Raw genomic sequence first — 21,678 nt, 5'->3', positions numbered from 1 at the left:
AAGTTGTTAGAAATATATCATTAGTTAAGTCAACAACTTAGAGTGTGCATTTGGAAGAGATTCTTCAATACGTTTTTAATTTTAAAAATGTTTTTGAAAAAAAAAGGACGTTGATAAAATTTAGAAAATGCTTTTAAATATTTTAAAAATCAAATCCAATGTTTTTTGAAAAAACATTTGACTTAAAATAAAATATTTTCATTTTGATTAAAAATATTATAAAATACAAAAAAAAAAACAAAAAAACCATAAATTCTGCCTAAAGGCCATATATATATATATTTGAAAAAAATGAGAATCATTTTTCAAAAGTTGAAAATGATTGGATCCTTGATGTTTATTGCTTTTCTTGAAGAGTAGGGCAAAGGAAATGAAAAATCTTTGTTTACTGTATATACGTGGAAAAGTTTAAAAGAAAAGGAGACTAAAACCCTTGTGGAGCCCACTGCAAGGCTCAAAAGCGTGCTTACAAAACCCCCGCCCCCCGCCCCTCGAGCCTCCAACTCCAATAAATCCCCTCTTTTCCTTTCGTCTTCTTCCATCCTTTCTTCGGAAACCTACTCAGAAACGTTTCCATATTTCAGTGGCATGGCTGGACAACAACAGCGTTATCGAGGCGTCCGACAGAGGCATTGGGGCTCTTGGGTCTCTGAAATCCGCCACCCCCAACTGTAATTCCCATTTTCTAACACCATTTACCCAAGGGGAACGGTTCTGTCATGATATTTGACATGAAAAGAAACGTTTCTTTCATTTGGGCGTTATGCACTTTACTGTCGTAATGCATGGAAGAAGTATACATTTAAGTTTTGTATTTGTTTTTGGGCACAGGAAGACTAGAATATGGCTCGGCACATTCGAAACGGCGGAGGATGCGGCGCGAGCCTACGACGAAGCAGCCAGGCTCATGTGTGGGCCAAGAGCTCGGACCAACTTCACTTACAATTCCGATGACTCACAATCATCTTCTTCTAAGCTTCTCTCAGCAACTCTCACTGCTAAATTGCAGAGGTGCTACATGGCATCACCTCAAGGGGCCAAAATCCCTTTAGCTACAGATTTCCAACAACCTCACTACTCTCCAAATTTTGGCACAGTTGATGGCATGGCCGCAAGAAATTGCCAGGTGAGTATCGGATCTCCGGCGAAGAGACGACGGCAAGTACAGGGAAAATGGGTGGGTGGGGAAGATGAGGAATTCAAAGTTCTTGAAGATGATCACATTGAGCAGATGATTGAGGAGTTGCTTCATTCTGGATCTATTGAGCTTGGTTTTGTGTAATGTTGCAGACATCGATAATGGAACTCCTACTTTTTGTGCCTTCTCTCCACATCATACATCTTAATATAATCACTTCCTATCAAAGCCAATATATATATATACTAAAATAAAATTTAGAATGAGACTATAAATTAAAGTAACCATAACGATGACTTATAATATAATATGAGATTATGAAACAAACAGACAAATTAATGCTATTCGTAGGACCAAACAAGGTTAGATAGGATTAAATAAATAAAGTCTGAGTCCGATATCGATTGACTTTATTATCATCTATAATAATACATTTACTTTTATATAATTAATTACAGTTTTAAAATATATTTATATAATTTACAAAAATCTATGAGATATATAATAAAAATTTTTTTTCCAAAGGGTGGGATACCACATGCTACTACTAAGTGATAAAAGGGCAAGGAATATGAAGAGGAGAAAAGAGATTATGATAAACAAAAAATGGGTGACGTGTAAAGGTATGGAAAGTGATGGAACTAGAAGGATCAATGGTATCTTTACTTTTGCAAAATCCTTTTTTTCTTCTTGTTTTCATTTAAGAGAGTTCGACTTCCTTCCAAGCCTCTTTGGAATTGATGAATGGATGACTCTACTAAGTGGTTTTGGCCATGAATGTTAAATCTTTGAAAATGAGTGAATGAGTAATGAATTAAGGATCATGTTGTAGGGATTTCATTGGTTTGTATTCCCAATGACTCATTCCACCTCGATCAATTTTGTCAATATTGTTATCAATACATTTCCATTCTAATTCCAAGAGTGAAACGGGGCAAGTTAGAAAAGTGTCCACTTAAATTTTTTAATATATATATGCAAGTTAAATTTTTCATAATTTGCTATATTTTTATGAAAGGTAGATTCTTATTTATATTTGGCATAAGATTAAAAAGAAAAAAATAATTAATTAATATATATAAAGAAATTAATTTCTCAATTTCATTCTTTATTGACAAAGAAGTGTCATAAATATAAATAGCTTTACTTTTTTATATGGGTGAAGAAGATAAAGGCTAAGGCTGCACGAAAAGAAGTGAGAATCCTTCTAGTGAATCAACAAAATGTCCATCTACCTCAATCATCCTATGCCTCGCTTCTGGCGTTTTTCCTATTCTTGATATGATATAATATGGTACAGCTTAGCACTTTTGGAATGCCAAGAGGGTGTGTTCACACATGGTGTAATGTGAACAAGACTTTGCAGACTTGGAATCCATGCATTGTGGTTGGTGTTTTCTCCCTCAGTTTGGTTGTCCTACTTGCTTTTTCAGCTCAGAATCGACTCGACACCTCTGCGATCTTTCCTGTTTGGATCACTTCATTCCTTCAAAAAGCATTGCTTTTGACCCAAAAATGCTCATTTTAACAGTACATATCTTGTCATGTCGACTGATTCTCTAGTAGTTATTGGTTGTATGATCAGATAAGATAAGCCCACTTTTTTACCAGAACGTCTGCGCAGACGACGTGGAGGATGTGCAGACGTGAAGGCTTTTTCTTTTTCAATTGTGGAATTGGATTTTAAGCTTTATTTCAATAATAAAATCAAACAGTATTCAAGAAGGGAAAAAGTTGGAAAAAATATAAATTATTTGGACCTCCATTTTTTTTTCAATTTTCATTTTCTAAATATAAAATAGAATAGAAATAATGTTATATGCTTAATAATAAAGGTGTGAACTAAGTAAAATAAATAAAAATTAAAATCATAAATAAAGTTTATCGAGGTTAGAATTTGACTTTGTATTTTTAGATGAATTTGTCCTACTTAAATGTTTACGATTTAGTAATAATAATCTCCCATGGTGGTATAAATGAATCAAATTTTGTACTCTTTATAAAACCCTATATGCTACCAAATTATACGCTTGCATTTCGTATTTAACTTGAAATAATAGAATTTCGCATTAGAATGAAACATCATACTTCGAGGGAATGAAGTATGAATCGTAAAGGAAAAAGAGATAGGTGACTGTCAAAATTAATTAAAAGCCATAGATGGAAAGGTTCCTCTTTATAATTGCAATTAATGGTTATTGGAGGTAATGGTGGAGCAAACAAATAGCTCGAGGGGGCAACAACTAACTCTTCATTTCTGGGCGCAAAAAATGAACATAAAATATCCATAGCCTAGTGGCAACAAAGGAATTCTTTGGATTTCAAATCCCAAGGATATTTAAAAATAAATAAAAAAAAATCAAGGGGACATATGCCCGTCCTCGGTATGCACCTATATTAGGTTTTGAAATTAAAAATTAAAGTGATGGATGTCAATTTGATTGCATTCTAAACATATGCTTAATAGTTTTTATTGTAGATGCACACATTTTATTGCATGAGTGAACAAATACAATTTCTTTTTGATTCACATCAACACATGAGAGAGTTACTTATAGAACAAGGTGTCAAATGGACTCTTGTAATCATTTCCACCTCAACATTACGTAGAAGATAAGATCACATTTAACATTGAGTTTCCTTGACATGATATTTTGCCTTTAACCTTAATTTGATTTATCTGAGGAGGGTTCGTGCATGCCATCATTGCTTGTGAATACTAACATTGGCTTTTGCTTGAGGTTAGAAGAGGCCCATCTCAAAATTATTCTAATCTTTTTCGACCTTGTCAAACATCAACACCATGGGAGGTAGATTTTGTCCATTGTTGATTAGTAATATTTTTTAATGCATACTTTTTATGGTTGATAAAGATGGGTTGAAAGTTTGGGTGTAAGCCTGATATGCGTGGATTTGGTGTAGAGCTCGAGTTTATTGAATTTTTGCACCTTCTAAATGAGGATATGTATCGGCTAAAGAAAAAAGTGACCTCCATTATGACTTAGTCACACTACGATACAATGCAACAACATTATTTATATGAATGATTAAATTAGAGGACGATTGGTATTTATATGAATAATTAAATTAAAGAATGATTAGAAGTTTCATTATCGTGGATGGGATGACAATAAGACGGGTTTGACACGAGTTACTTTCTCTCATTCTTGTCATACTTATTATTATATCTATTATCATCACATCTAGCTAAAAAGAAAAATTAAAGGTAACAAGGTGGGGGAGATGGATGTAAGAAATTCTCGTACTCAACTCGTTTTACTTGTTTTATTTTTTAAATTTTAATATTTTATTAAAAGTAAATATAATTTTTAAATATATAAATATTATAAAATTGTATTTTTATGAAAAAAACCTATCCTTCCATTCCTAATTGCAACTGATTTTGTAAATCAAAATTGCCTTTGGCTCATTGTTTAAATTTCCAAGGTTTGGAATACTTCTCGTCACTGTGAACCATCATGAATCACGCGCGTGGCAGTGTAACTTTCCTGCATCAATCCGCTTTGGCACTGTGATTTTACTACATAGAACGCATGGTTTGAAATGATTGTACTTTTTTGAGATTTTTTTTTTCAGCTTCATTGGTATGTCTTCATGCCTCCATTTCAATTTCACGTTTTCTTCACCAATAAAAGCAACATTTTTCATTCTAATAGTATGTGAACCAATTGATCAATCACACGTACGATTTCATGTATATTTCTTTCTTTTTTTTTTGGGAAAAGTATTCTTTCATGTCCACGTTTAAAAATAATCAATAAATGAGGATCGTTTAGGAATAATTTAAATTTTGATTAACTTTAAAATTAAAATTTAAAATGATCAAATACATGTACCATTAAAAATTGATACTTAAAATTTTAATTATTTGTAGATAAATATATTAAATCTAGATTTTGGAAATTTAGGGTTTGTTTGATAATTATTTTAAAAAATAGTTTTTGAGAATATTTTTTTTAAAATGTTTTATGATATTACAAATTAAAAGTTTGCTTGAAAACTTAAAATATTTTTAACCTATTTTTAATATTTTTAAAAGTAATTTTTATATCTATTATTTCTTAAAATAGTTTAAAAAATAAATAAAAATAATATAAAATAAATAAAAAAATATTTTTTAAAAAGATTCTGTTATTTATTCTTACGATAAAAAAATAAAAAATATATTTTTATTATTAAACATGTTTTTTATATTTTTATTTTTATTTTAAAGAACTAAAAACAGTTGTAAAAACAAGAATTTAAATTCTTATTTTTGGATTTTTTTGGGAAGACGTTACCTTAAATACACTTTTCTCTATCCTTTTTTCATCATGATTCCATTTGAACCCTAAACTGTACTTGTGTTGTGGAGCAACAAGTGTCCAAAGGTGAACTAAAGTGCCAAAGACAGGCATCATCATGTAGAGAAGAACTATGGGGGATAGATAGAATAAGGTGCAATAATGGTAGGAAATCAAGAGTGGTTTTGACCTAAGTTAAGAAATGCTAAAAAGGAGAGATATGGGAAAGAAATACCAATATCCTACAAAAAGAGATAAGATCAAGGGGTACGTGTCTCCAAAACAGAAGGAAAACAAAAGACAAGGAATAACGTGAGAATTTGCTACAAATTAATCATCGGGGATGAAGGAGGCATTTAGTATAAGAAATAAGACAAATATTAGCTTGCCGAGGAAATGCAGCTTTATAACCTATATGCTAGGTTTGTTCCATGTAGAAGGTAAGGCCAGTTACCTAAATTTTTAATTATTTAATAAAAATTATAAAAAATAATTTATTAAAAGGTTAAATAAAAATTTTGAACTTTTAAGATTTGTATTTTAAAAAAAATATTATAGTTTTATGATAAATCTATGCATATATTTATTGTGTAATAAAAAATCTAGATATCAAATTTTGTTGTAAAACAAGAATAAATGGAACAGAAATAAAGTAGTAGAGATAAGTTATATATTATTTGATAATAATATATAATAGGGAAGAAGAAATCACAAAAGATAATTTAGAAAGTTGAGAGAATGAAAAAAAGTAAGAAATTTCTTTTTTGCTTAAGCAATGCATATTACAAGGGACGTGAAACCCTTTTATACGCTTTCCAAATGACTTCCATTAATATTCCCATTAATAAATATTAATGGAACTCATAAATAACATTAATGATTTCCATTAATGAGTATTAATGGAAGTTATAAACAATACTTAATTAATATTTATTATAATTAATGTGGTGATATTCATTACTTTAGTTATAACACTCCCCCTTGGATGTCCACCACATTGAAGAACATGCTTCATTAAAACCTTGCTAGTAAAAAACCCTATGGGAAAAGCCTAACAAAGGAAAAAGAGTACAATATTCTTATAATTTTTTAAGTTGCTCTTGGTATGTTAGGATTGTCTCATTAAAAACCTTACTAGTAAAACCCAATAGGACAAAACCTGGACCAAGGGAAAAAGAGTATAGTACACTAACACCCTTTTACAAGCATACTCCCTCTCATGTCGATATCCTTGAGTTGATGCATTCCAATCTTGTGTATTAACTTCTTGAATGTTAAGGTTGACAATGATTTTGTGAATAAATCTGCTAGATTATCACTTGAGTGTATTTGTTGCACACTTATTTCACCACTCTTCTGGAGTTCATGTGTATAAAATAATTTTGGTGAAATGTGTTTAGTTTTATCTCCTTTAACATAACCCCCTGTTATTTGTGCAATGCATGCAGTATTATCTTCAAATAATATAGTCGGGTTATCTTTGATAGAGGAGAGTCCACATGATTCCCAAATATGCTAGATTATAGATCTTAGTCATATACATTCACGACTTGCTTCATGAATTGTCAGTATTTATGAATGATTTGATGATGTGGTCACTATTGTTTGTTTGATAGATCTCCATGAAATAGCAGTACCATTGCAATTAAACACATACCCTATTTGTGGCCTACTTTGATGTGGATTTGAAAGATATCCTGCATCTGCATATCCAAGCAATTGTTGCTTTGATTCCTTTGAGTAAAATAGATTCATATCAGTTGTTCTGCAAAAATAACACAATATATGTTTGATATCATTCCATTGTCTTCGAATTTGAGCAAAACTGTATCTTGCTAATAAATTGACAGAAAAAGCAATGCCTGGACGTGTACAATTGACAAGGGCATAAGTGTACCAATAACACTAAGATATGGTACTTCAGGACCAAGTAATTCTTCATTTTTTTCGCAAGGACGAAATGGGTCATTTTTCACATCAAGTGATCAGACAACCATTGGAGAACTTAAAGGATACACTTTATTCATATAAAAACGCTTCAAAACTTTCTTAATGTATGTTGATTGATGTATTAAACTTCATTTGGAAAATGTTTGATCTACAGACCGAGACAAAATTTTGTTTTTCCAAGATCTTTCATCTCAAATTCTTTTTTCAAGTAATTTGTTGTTGTTGTGAGTTCTTCAGGAGCTCCAACAAGATTTAAGTCATCAACATACGCTGCAATAATTGCAAATTTGGTTTCTGATTTCTTAATGAAGATGTATGGACATAAAGGGTTATTCACATACCCTTTTTTTAGCAAATATTCGCTAAGGCGATTGTACCACATGTGTCCAGATTACTTTAATCCATACAAAGATCGTTGTAACTTGATTGAGCACATCCTACGAGGCTTTGTACTATTTAATTTAGGCAATTTAAATCTTTTAGGGATTTTCATGTATATATCATTGTCCATGGATCCGTATAAATATGTTGTAATAACATCCATGAGATGCATATCCAGTTCTTCTGAGACTGTTAAACTAATTAAGAAACGAAATGTGATTGTGTCCATAATAGGAAAGTATGTTTCCTCATAGTCAATACCAAGTCTCTGCGAGAAACCTTATGTTACTAATCGCACTTTATATCTTATGATCTCATTATTCTCATTGTGCTTTCGTATAAATACTCATTTGTACCCAGTAGGCTTTACATCTTCAGGTGTTTGGACTACAAGTCCAAAAACTTCTTGTTTTGTTAATGAGTTTAACTTTGCCTGTATAACTTATTTCCATTTTGGCCAATCATTTCTATGTCAGCATTCTTCCACATTTTATGGTTGGAGATCTTCATCATTTCTTATGATATCGAAGGCCACTTGAAAAGTGAAAATATTGTTAATAACAATATTATTTCGATCTCATTTTTCTCCCATGTGTACATAACTTATTGAGGTCTCACAATTTTCAAGTACATGTGCCTCTTCAGGGGTTCCTCGTTCAATATGTGCCTCTTCATGAGTTTCTTGTTCAATATGTGCCTCTTCAGAGGCTTTCTGTATTATTTGTGTCTCTTCTAGGGCTATAGATTTATCAATTTTAAACTGATCAGTCGTTTTGATGACCTCTTCTAGAGTGTCAAGTTTTTCTTGGGTTCTCCTCTTCCGAGGAGTTACATCCTTCGAGCTGACAAGTCTACCACGCTTCAAGCATATCTTAGATTCATTTGTTAACTGTCCTACAGGGATATCAATCTGTGTTGGAGTATTTGCGGCCGGGATATATGACTTTGTCACTTTCTTTATATTAATGAATTCATCTGGTAATTGATTTGCAAGATTTTTCAAATGAATGATCCTTTGAACTTGTAGTTCACATTGATTTATATGAGGATCAAGATGGGTCATAGTAGATGCCTTCCAACTAATTTCTCATCATTTTTCAGGAATTGACTTTTTTCCCCCTAATGATGGGAAAACACTCTCATTAAAATGACAACCCGCAAAGCGGGCTGTAAAAACATCGTCTGTCAAAGGTTCAAGATATCTTATGATAGATGGAGAATCAAAACCTACATAAATCCCAAGTCTTCATTGGGAACCCATTTTAGTGCGTTGTGTAGGTGCAATTGGTACATACACTGCACAACCAAAGATTTGTAAGTGAGATATTTGGTTGTTTTCCAAGCACAAGTTGTGAAGGGAAGTATTCATGGTAAGTTGTAGGTTGAATACGGACTAAAGCTGTAGCATGCATAATAGCATGTCCCCAGGCAGAAGTAGGTAATTTTCATTAGTAATGGCCAAGCTATTAATTGGAGACGTTTGATGAAGGATTCTGCTAAACCATTTTGGGTATGAGTATGAGCAACAGGATGCTCAATATTTATCCCTACCGACATGCAATAGTCAATGAATGTTTGAGAAGTAAATTCGCCGCTATTATCAAGATGTATTGTTTTAATTAGATAATCTGAAAATTGTGCTCGTAATCTGATTATTTGTGCAAGGAGTCTAGCAAAGACAATGTTACGTGTAGAAAAGAGACAAATATGTGACCACCTAGTAGAAGCATCTATTAAGATCATAAAATAATGGAATGGTCCACATGGTGGATGGATAGACCCACATATGTCCCTATGTATTCTTTCTAAAAAGACTGGTGACTCAGATATGACTTTAGTAAAAGATGGTATAACTATCAATTTACCTTGTGAGTAGGTAGCACATGAGTATTCATTGGGCGAAAGAATCTTCTGGTTCTTTAGTGGATGCCCATGCGAGTGTTCGATTATTCGACGTATCATTAAAGACCCTAGGTGACCTAGCCTGTCATGCCAAAGGACAAAAACTTTTGGGTCGTTGAACTTCAGGTTCACGACAACATCTGATTCAATAGGCTTTATAGTTGTATGATACAACCCAAAGGAAAAAAACCAGGAGTTTTTCTATTATAAGCTTCTGACCATATATAATGAAAGTAATGTAAAGATATTTCACATTATCTTCATTCATAGTTTCAATATGATATCCATTTATGTGGATATATTTAATACTGAGCAAATTTCTTCTGGATTTGCTAGAATATAAAGCGTCATTTATATGAAATCTAGTTCCATTTGGTAACTTTATGTTTGCTCTTCCAAAGCCTTCAACTAAGTTTGTAGTACCAAATATGGTACTTACATTAGCTTTTGTTAATGTTAATTCAAGGAAATATCTTTTATCTCGAAGAATTGTGTGTGTGGTTGCACAGTTTACGAGACATACATCATCCTCATTCATCTTGAGACCAAATAACACATGGATTTTAGATATAACTAATATTAAAAAAAAGGCATAATGTAAATCACAAAAGAAAACCAGATGTAAATATAAGACATAATACTATATTATTTTATATATAAAGAAACATTAATCAATGTTAATATTCTCATCATTTATTAAATGGTCTGTTTTTTCATTGGGACCTCCGAAGAAATCAATGTCATATTAGGTTAGATCCAATCCATTACTATCGGTAAAGTTCATCTCTATCTCTTTTCCTTTTGTTTTTATTGATGCTTGGTAAAATTCGACCAAATGTTTGGGCGTACGATAGGTACGCGACCAATGCCCCTTCATACAACATCTATAACAATTATTCTCATGGTTCTTATGAGGTTTATCTTGTAAACAATTCCCATTTTCTTGTTTTGCCTCAGTATTATTCCACTTCTGGTGGTGCAATGAGGCTTTCATTTTCTGAGAATTTGATGAATTATTACTTAAGAACCATGGTATTGAGGATTTCTTCTATGACTACAACCACGTCCTTGTCCACGTCCACGAGTTTGAGACGATATTGCATTCACTTTAGGGAATGGTTCAGATTGAGTTGGAAGAGACTGGTGATTTCTTATCAAAAACTCATTAATTTGTTCAGTAACAAGAAGACATGATATTAATTCAAAATATTTTGCAAATTTACGCTCTCAATATTGTTGCTGCAGGAACACATTCGAGGCATGAAACATAGTAAAAGTTTTTTCTAACATGTCTTCTTCTGTGATTTTTTCTCCACACAACTTTAATTGAGAGCTAATTTTGAAAAATACAAAGTTATATTCACTAACAATTTTAAAATCCTGCAACCTCAAGTGCATCCAATCATATCAAGCTTTTGGGAGAATCACAGTTTTTTGGTGGTCATATCTTTTCTATTACTCCATAGAGTAAAAGGGTCCTTTATCGTAAGCTAGTCATTTTTTGAACCTTCATGGAGGTAATGGCGAAGGAAAATCAGTGCTTTTGTGCGATCCTGCAGGGATGTTTGATTTCCTTCTTTGATTATAGCTCCAAGATTCATTGCATCAATCAAGATGTATTTCAACATCAAGGATCCAAGATATATAGTTTTTTTTCGAAATGTCAAGTGCCACAAATTTGAGTTTTGTGAGGTTCGACATTGTCAAATAACTTCAAATATATGACAAAACAATATTATTAGAATCAGTTATAATAAATTGATAATATTGGTATAACTTTGATTATAAACAAAATCAAATAATTTGTTTATAACTTTTAACAATATATAACAAAACAAATCAACAATAATATAAATATGTAAAATTTTATTCTATATAAATAACTTTAAGCTTAAGATTCTAGAATTACTTTCAGAGCAATTCGTGCTGATAACGTGTTGTAAAACAAGGATCAGTGGAACACAAATAAGGATAAATGGAACACAAATAAAGTAGTAGAGATAAATTATATATTATTTTGATAATAATATATAATAGGGAAGAAGAGAGCACAAAAGAGAATTGAGAAAGTTGAGAGAATGAAAGACAAAGAAAATGAGAGAAAGTAAGAAATTTCTTTCTTACTTATTTCTTACTTAGGGGATGCATATTACAAGGGATGAGAAGCCCTTTTATAGGCTTTCCAAATGGCTTCCATTAATATTCTCATTAATGAATATTAATGGAACTCATAAATAACATTAATGGTTTCCATTAATGAGTATTAATGGAAGTCATAAATAATACTTAATTAACATTTATTATAATTAATGTGGTCACATTCATTACTTCAGTTATAACAAATTCAAAGTAATTAATTATTTTTTATTATTTAATAAATAAATATACCTTATTATTTGTCAAGTTAATGATTATGACTTAGTTAAATAGGATTTGTTTTATAAAAGTTTTTCCTAAAATTTCAAGAAATAAAAAAAAAATATTAATTCTCTTTAAATAGGATTTCTAAGAGACCATATTTCCTAAACTTTTACAAAACTAAAATTATACTTCAATCATAATCTCATGCAAAAAAGTTTTAGAGTTAAGTGTAGAAATGAGAATATTTATAAACAGTACAACAAGTAAACCCTCAATTTTAGGACATCTGTTAAAATTAGAAAATAACTAAGGTGGTGTTTGTTTTTTTATTAAATAAAAAAATCAAAATATTTTAACTTTTTTTTTATTCAATTAAAAATAAATTGTTCATATAAACCAATATAACTAAATTGAACATATTGATAATAATTTAACTTTAGTTATGTTGGTTGATATCAATAAGTTATTTTTAGTTGGATGAAAAAACTAAATATTTTGGTTTTTCCTATTCAATTAAAAAATAAACACCACCTAAGTCTTAAATTAAAAAAAAAAATATAAATTTCAAAATTTAAGTAATTATTTGAATTCTGAAATGAATTTATCTTTATCTAAAATTCTATATCAAATAAAGAAGTTATTTACAAAAAAGAAGAAAAGAGTTGGATAGAATTTTCAAAGCCTTGGTGTACTGGTGTATGAGACGAAATAAAAGAATTATATATATTCTTTATTTAAAAGAATATCTTAAAAAGAAAGTACCCACATTTTCTTTCTTGTCACATGTATTTTTTTTTCTTTTAAAATGGGAATAATACTTTAGGTTAAAAAAGGTTTATATTTAAATTTTATATATTTAGTTAAGTCAATGGTTCTGACTGCACATACATAGAGGTAGCAGGATTTTTTTTTTAATCTATTTATGGTAGTTAGTGTGGGTGCACATGTTGCAAGAGTGTGTACGTAATAAGAGGGTGAGTGAACGGGGTAGACAAAATATTTGCCATTTTCTTATTTATCATTATTTATGTTAGTGCCTCACACTAAGAAAAAGTATGTTGTTGCATTAAATGAAAGGAATTATGATAGTATGATAAAAATTTGAAGAAAATAAGGGTTAAAATTAGTCACAATGAAAGTGCATTCTAGCTTTTATTATATAGTATAGATATAAATACCCACGGTCCATATGAAAGAACATCCACAAATTTCAAACACAATAATTTATAATTTATGTTATAGTGTATCATTTCTATTAGTAGGTGTAGTGGGTAACTTAAAAGATTATCATCTCACCATTCTGGGAAAGCTAAGAGGGGTGTTTGGTAAATTGACTTAATTATTTAATATAATATAAAACTTTAATTTAAATTATTAAGTAGATTAAATATGTTTAATAAAATAATTTAATATTTACATGAAGTCGAATATTTAATTTATTCTTAATCTCATTTTTTTTTTTACTTCATCTATATATATTTAGTGAGGGTATATTTTATAATTATGACTCGGACCTTTACAAATCATTGATTATAGTAAATATTTTATAATTATATATGTCTTATACATTTACAATACTTTAAATATGGATGTTTAATAAATAAATTTATTATTAAAAATTAATGAGGATAAATATATCAATTTAATAATTTAAAATGAACTTTAAGTTAACTTTATCAAATAATCTTAATACTTAAGGTAAAAATCAAGAAACAAATTTTGAATTAATAATTTAAGAATAATTTAACTTAAAGTTAACTTAAGATAATATTAAGTAATAACAATTAAATTGTACTAATAAACCAAGGTAGTTTCCATTAATTTCTATGCTTATTTGAGCAATCATTTAAATTGGTCAAAATAGAGATAAAGTAACCAATGCTTGCCTTTGGTCCATTTTCAACTAGAGTTTACATTTGGGTGCCATTTGTTTTTATATTATTTCATTTATCTTAAATCTTAATTGACTTTAATTTAATTTAAGTCCTATTATGTATTAAGTTGTTTCTTTCCTTCATTTTCCTTAACTTAAGTTTGAAAGCAACTTATTTTAAGATTTAAGAAAAATAAAGAAACAAATAACATAGTGTCTATTTGAATACATTTTTTTACCTTTTTAAAAAAAAAAATTAAAATAGAAGTACTAATAATTTTATAGACAAATTAGAACTTCTTGTATAAAAAATATAGATTTGCCTTATATATTTAAAAATTACTTTTGAAAATTTTAAAAATTGAGGTATAATATTTTTTGATGTCTTAATTTTTTAAACCATTTCCCTTTTTAATATAAACATCTAAAAGTTCAAGTATATTATATAAAAATTAGTATTATCTTATGATTTTTTTTTGAAAAAAAAAAATAGAAAATGTATGTAAACATACACTAAATTATTTATTTTTTAATTTATTATTTTTTCTAAGATAATTTTTTTTTAGAAAATTAAGCAATAGATTAAACACTAAAATAAAATAGATCAACATTGAAATAAAAAAATTAAAAGAAGATAAGAAAGGTTGGCCTGGTTTGGAGAGGCATGTGTAGACATGCTATTCTAAAGCTTGTATCACCTCCTAATGTGCGGGCAATGACGATAGTTACTTTAAAATACAATCTCAATAGCTCTTAGTAATATATTTTTATAAGCACATTCACAAGAAAACTGATTAAATTGTGCTGAATGGAAAAGGAAAAAAAAAAAAAATTAAGTTTTAGAGAGTTCACAGAATTATTTCTAAGTCGCTAAAAAAAGTAAGAAAAACTTTCCTTTTAAAAGTAGACATGAGGTGAGAACGTCATCAACATAATAGATAATTCTCATTAAAGCTTGTGACTTACAACCTAATGGTTGGAAATATTATAGGTTATCAATTACAAATTAAGAGACGTTAACTTACCAAATTAGTTTGTATATAATTTTTTTTTTCATTTTCAAAATAACTAAAATTTTACAATTTATTTTATCAAAATCCCAACAATCACCCCACAAAATTTAAAACTTAAAAAAAAAATTAATTAAGAAATACATAAATGAAATAAGATTGGACAATTTTATACTATGTAATAGGTGTAGGTGTCTTCCACACTTGAATTTACACTTAGTGCTAACAATTTTCATTTGAAGAACCATAGTGAATTAAGAATTAAGCTAGGTCTTTGAGCCAAACTTCAACATGTCATACACATAGTATTGCTATAGGATTTGGTTTTAAGTGGGTTAGTGCTATTGATGGTCATGTGGTATCTTGATTCTCATGACTAGTATGTCTTTTGGGCTAGTGGGAGTTTGTTGGGATTGTGATTACTACTCAAAAAGTGCTATTTGATAGCTTGTAATTAACTCTTTTAAACACTTTTGAGTAGTAGTTATTACCTTTTAACTCAATTAACATATTAAGGACCTTTGCAATCATTTCTAATCAAATTGTGTAAGTTTTGGTGTTTTTGATAGTAATTTGATCACCAAAGCAATCCAAGATTGAGAAGAGTTCTATGGAATCCATGGCAAAGCAATGGGAAGCTCAGTAACATGAAGAACCAAAGCTTTGAAGCTTTATAGTCCTTTGCCATAAGCAAATCATGAATGCAAGGAGGGAAAGCAAAGAGAGAAATCTAACATGAAGAATTCAAGAGGACAGCTACTGTTGGACACTTTTGGAGCACTTCCTGGAGCTCAAATTATACATACCATATGTCGTTTCGAAGTCGGGAAGTCAGAAATCCAATGCTTCAAACGGTACACAATTCGGAGCTGAAATGAAGAAGTTAGAGCCATTGGAAGCCGATCACACCAAGCTGAAGGCCAATTTCGCAGGCTGCGAAATCACAAGAGAATGACTGCGAAATGGTGTCCTTCAGCTTGCGAAATTTCGCAGCCATCTTGCACGGCTGCGAAATCCTCTTGAGTGCTTTCAGACATTTGCGACCGACATTTTTAGATTTTTTGCTTTAGATATTTGATGTCTAAATCCCCATTCTCTCCTTGTAATCCACCTATCATAGGATTCCTTAGTCTTTAAGTAAGAACAAAGGGTAAATAGCCTCATATATATTGTTTGTAATTTCCATTACATATATATCTCGGGAGCTTGTTCTCAAAGAGAACTTTTGTATAGTTTTTGAAGGAAGTAAAAAATACAGAGCTTTGCTTTGCCTTACCTACTCGTTTTGATTATATTGTAATTATTTTTTCTTACTAGCCAAACAAGCTCTGAGGATGTTTCCTCAGAGAATGGGTGGCTAGGCTTTTATTTCCTTGGAGCTAAGGTAGCCGGGTAAGGCCCCGAATGCAAGAATTGGTAGTTTTGTTGTTTTAGTTGTTAATGAAGAGAAAGTGTGACCCGTTAATGATTTCTATATTTTTAGTTAACTTAAAACGCTTTCAATTCACCTGGGCCAACACTTGATAAGGCAAGTGATCTCCGTCCATAGAGATACACTAGTTTATCTCTTCCGAGCCTTTGGGAGGTGACTTGAAGGTAGGATTTTCTAGAATTGCCAACACTTGGTAAGCTTTTGGACTCTAAAGAGACATCCATTAGTTATCTCTTGCGAGCTTGAGAAGGGAAGTCCAAGGTTAATGATCACCTTGAATGGAAAATGCTAGGTGAGAGGCACGAGCCATTGCAAGTTGCATCAGTGAGAGAGAATTAGTGCTGAAATCCATTAAAGGGAAGCATCTATACAACACCGGTTAGAGAATTAACTATATGTTAATTCTCTAATGCGAGGAAAAGATTCAAGTGACCGGAGCTCTATTTTTACATGAGGAACCTGACCCCAATGATCCTAAAACTCCAAGGAACGCTTTTCTTCATAAGTAATTCCCATTACTTTCTTTTTAGTTAGCTTAAAACAAATCCTTTTCCAACCAAAGTTTATATTTTCTTCTTAAGCTAACCTTGAAATGAAAAAGCACCAATTCAACTTTGAATTGGTATCAATTGTAAGTTGAAAACCCTTCCCAGTGAACGATCCTAGAGCCACTATGCTATATTAGCTAAGGCTATCCTAGTGCATGGTGATATAGGTTATAAATTTAGTTGATTACTCCCATTTGAGGACCAAACTCATGATACACCAATTGGGACACGAATCAGATTGAGCCCTTAAAAGCAAGACATGATGTAACAAAGTTAGACTTAACCATCCTTTTGCTATCCTTTTGGTGTATTGACATTAATTTGAGCATTCAATTCATATCTTTTGCATTGTACATTAATACTTGGGTCATTAGGAGTTGCACAGAAGATACAAGTCATGGGTTCCTTATAAATAGCTAAATTGTCCACAGTTGGTTCATGGATTTGGGCAATCCAATAAAGACTATAGTGCACCACCTCCTAATTAGAGGGATGAATGATTCGTGCCCACTTGGTGTGCCAGCTGATTCGTGTCCAGCTGGTGCTCCTTGGATGAGGGAGTAATCAACAAAATTTATAACCTATTACACCATATACTAGGGTAGCAAAGAAAAAGCTACTATAGTATAGCGGCTCTAGGATCGTTCACTGGGAAGGGTTTCCAAATTATCAATGATATCAATTCAAAGTGAATTGGTAGTGTTTCATTTCAAGGTTAGCTTAAGAACTAAAACACAAACTTTGATTTGTAAAAATTTAGATTTAAACTAACTAACAAAACAAGTAATAGGAATAACTTAGGAAGAAAAACATTCCTTGGAGAGTCAGGTTCACTGGGGTGGTTCCTCATGCAAAAGACATAGCTCCGGTCAGATGGTTCATTTCCTTGCGTTAGAGATTCAACATATAGTCAATTCTCTAACCGGTGTTGTACAGATACATCCTTTAATTAGATTTCAACTTTAATTCTCTCACTGATGCAACTTGCAATGGTTCAAGCCTCTCACTAAGCCTTAACCATTCAAGGTGATCTTTAACCTTGGACTTCCCTTCTTAAGCTCGCAAGAGATAACTAATGGATGTCTCCTTGGAATCCAAAAGCTTACCAAGTGTTGGCAATTCCAGAAAATCCTACCTTAAAGTCACCTCTTAGAGGCTCGTAAGGGGTAAACTAGTGCATCTCCATGGTTGGAAATCACTTGCCTTACCAAGTGTTGGCCCAGGTGACTCTAAGGTGTTTTAAGTTAACTAAAAACATAGAAATCACTAAAGGATTTCACTTCCTCTTCATTGATGGCTGAAACCACAAAGCTTTGCATTCTTGCACTTGGAACCTTCCCCGGCAACCTTAGCTCCAAGGAACTATAGGTTTAGTTACTCATTCTCTGGGGAAAATTCCTCAGGGAGTGCATAACTTAGTAAGAAATAAATAATACAAAGTGAGAAGGTAAGGCAAAACAAAGGGGCTGAACTTTACTTGCTTTCTAACTTTTACAAAAAGGGTCTCCTCCCCGAGAACAGGCTCCCGAGAGGTATTTATATGAACATAATATAAAACTAATTATTACATAGATATTTTTTTCTTTTTACTAACTTAAAAGCTAAGGAATCTTGTAATTGGTGGCTTACAAGGAGTATTTTGGGATTTAGACAACAAAAATCTGATGTAAAATATCTCCCAATGTCGGTAGCAAATATCGGGATGCTCCAGGGATCATTTCGCAAGAGAAAATGGTGTCTGCGAGATTTTGCAGACACTCAAGAAGGGCTACGAAATCACTTTGCAGCAAAAGGTTATTCTCGCAGGGCTGCGAAGTTGGCTTCCATCTTGAGGTTCTCAGCTTCCAGCTTGCGGCAAATATCGTGCAACTTCAGGAGGAAATACACCACACTGTACAAAAAGGCTGCAAAATCACTTCGCAACAAAAGGGTGATTTCACAACACTTTGCAAAATGCTTCCTTCAGCTTGGAGTGATTGACTTGAAATGGCTGTAACTTCTTCGTTTCAACTCCGAATTGTGCACCGTTTGAAGCATTGGATTGTTGACTTCCTGAGCTTTGAAATGGTATATAGCATGCATCAATTGGACTTCAGAAAGTACTCCAAAAGTGGCTGCCACAACTGTCATCAAGAATATGCTTCATGGCAGATTCTCTTTACTTTTTCTCCTTGCATTCCTTATTTACTCTTGGCAAATGACTTCCAAGCTTTGTCCTAGATTCCACATAACTCTCCTCAATCTTGGATTTCTTTGGTGATCAAATTACTAACAACAACACCAAAACTTACACAAAGTGATTAAAGTTGCTTTCAAGGGTCCTTAACATGCCAATTGAGTTAAAAGGCCAAAACTACTACTCAAAAGTGTTTAAAAGGATTAATTATAAGCTATCAAATAGCACTTTTTGAGTAGTAATCACTCCCCCCAACCAACATATTGCTAGTCCCTTAGCAATGAAGGAGAGAAAAATGAAAATAAAAAGCAACCTATACTAAAATTTACAACATGATGCTGATCAAAAAACAATTCTCAAGTGGCATGATGATCTAATTCTCTCATGAAACATTAAAGAAATATAAACCCAAATTTCAACAAGAGTTATAACAAACTATGCTAAACACTGTCAATCAAGGGAATACATTATGCAAACTGAAGTTTTAAAATCATTTCCACTTTCAAAGAACCAAACTTTATTCTTCCTAAAAAATTTATGTGTATAGGTTCCTTAGCTTCCGAGAATAATATGCTAAACTAATCTCTCCCCCCAACCTATCTCTTTTCAACACTTAGCAAACTGACCAAAATCAATAAAGAAAGAACACACTTTCTTTCTTTTTTTTTTTCTTTTTTTTAAACAAAGGGGCTTTATGGGGTACTCTTTCTGAATTGTCCATGTAATGGGGGTCCATCGATGACTCCCAACCAATTAAGGTTTAGGACATCAAGTTTTAAGGATCTTTCAACCACTAACTCCTCGGATTTTTCCTCGGACTTTTGAGAATGAATTTCTAATACCCAAGCACTTACCATATGCTAACTCTACCTATCCACCCTTGTAACGAGCATTGAGGCCGGTGACTCCCAACCAATTAAGGTTTAGGGCACCAGACTTCAAAGATTTTCACCATATACCCTTCAGACCTTGCTCGGGTTTTAAGGCAAGCAAACAACTTTCTTTATTTCAAAGGCTCATTGGCCTTTTGCAGGGTGTTTCAATTTTATCAAATGAGGTCAAATGTACCAAGTCCCAAAATTATCCTAAGTTGAGAGGGAAATAGCTTTTCATCTTATAATCGGAATCTAATGTGCACAGTGTGTGAATAACTTAAAGTGGAAGAACTAAATTCAATTTCAATAGAAGTTTCAACAATTGAACCACTTTAGTGAGCATAATCCATACTCTAAGTCAAGTGAAAAGCAACAGTTCAATTTCTCTTGATTTAATTTGAAAATTTTTCCTCAAAATCCATGGAGAATAGAATAAAAAGAGTAAAAAGCAAAAACTACAACTGATTACCAACCTAATTGCATTATCAAAAAGATTTAGCATACTTCCTTTAACTTAGTATACTTCCTTCCTCATTCCCTCCCAAATGAACTGAGCATTGTCCTCAATGTGATATGAGTGATTGTAATTAAAGGGAGGAAGTGGTACCTCCTGAGTGATATTAATTTCGCATACTGATTGGAGAAGCCACATGTTTCAAAAAGAATAAAATATGTGAGAAAAGGAAATAAGGATAAATTAATGCTAACTGTTAACAAGAAATATTAGACTTGTATTACTTTGAATCCATTTGAGTACAATGAAAAAGAAAAGCAATACAAGCAATCCCAAATATGGTACCAAAATAATGGGATTTCTTTAAAACTAAAAAAAAAATGAAATACATAAAACAAAAGCAGTAGATATAGATATAATGATCTGATGAGTGGGTGGTGCTGGGACTAGGCAGATGGGTCTGCCTCTTCAATTGGTGCTCCAGATGGGGCCTGAGGCTCTGTGGGATGAGAGTGTGGCACTGCTGTAGTAGAAGTGGAGGGCTCAACAATTGGTGGCAGGTCGAAATGAAGCTGGAGCTGCCTTAAGATGGCAGTGTGTTGAGCCTGAGTGGCCAACATCTGCTCTTGGCATGCTCGAATGGCTGCCATCTCTTGAGCAAGGCTGCTCTGAGATGCTGTGAGGGTCTCCAATGAACGACATAACTCTCTGTATTCAGAAATGGGAATGGGCATCCTCGGTTCAGCTGAAGTGGATGGCTGAGATGAAGCTGGAGCAACTGGTGGAGCTTTGGGAGTGGCAGGAGCAGCAATAGGTATACCCTCAGGTATGTGTCGTGGGGATGCTCTCCTAGCAGCTGGCTGTGGGTGCTCTGGATGGTCAATTCTATAAGCTGTCATGTTGTTCCATTTGTCGAGAGTAAATACCTCTCGGCAAATGCGCTTACGCTCCAACTGAGGCTCAGAAGGATACCCCAAGTGCTCCAGAATTTGGCATAGCAGCCTTGGAAAGAGAAGGGGAATGGTATCAGCTCTCTGAAGCTTCTTTTTGTGTACCTCCTCTTCGAAATAGAGAAAGGCTGCCAAAATTAGATGATGAGGGCCGAAGAAAAATCCCTCAGACATCTTGAACAGGGCTTCTAACAGGACTCCTCTCCTTTGAGTCCAATGCTGCAGTGGGTAGAGGTTATGACGCAAAAATGCATCAATAAAAAACATGATTGGAGGAAGCTCTCCTCTCAACAGATGCGGACGTGTAGAAGCTCCTCTGGATAG

At 32.3% G+C, this 21,678-nt stretch overlaps 1 protein-coding gene across 1 annotated transcript; it reads left to right on the top strand.

Annotated features, from left to right (window-relative positions):
• Nucleotides 1-490: 490 nt before the first annotated feature.
• LOC100255943 (ethylene-responsive transcription factor ERF003-like) lies at nucleotides 491-1,331 on the top strand. Its single transcript, XM_002274248.4, has 2 exons — nucleotides 491-671; nucleotides 832-1,331. Exons 1-2 carry the CDS (start codon nucleotides 589-591, stop codon nucleotides 1,280-1,282), a joined length of 534 nt encoding a protein of 177 aa, XP_002274284.1. The 5' UTR covers nucleotides 491-588; the 3' UTR covers nucleotides 1,283-1,331.
• Nucleotides 1,332-21,678: the final 20,347 nt, after the last annotated feature.

The sequence above is a fragment of the Vitis vinifera genome, chromosome 9, assembly GCF_030704535.1.
Source record: "Vitis vinifera cultivar Pinot Noir 40024 chromosome 9, ASM3070453v1".
NCBI lineage: Eukaryota > Viridiplantae > Streptophyta > Magnoliopsida > Vitales > Vitaceae > Vitis > Vitis vinifera.
The sequence above is the reverse complement of the archived record's forward strand: the minus strand, read 5'-3'. Positions and strand labels throughout refer to the sequence as shown.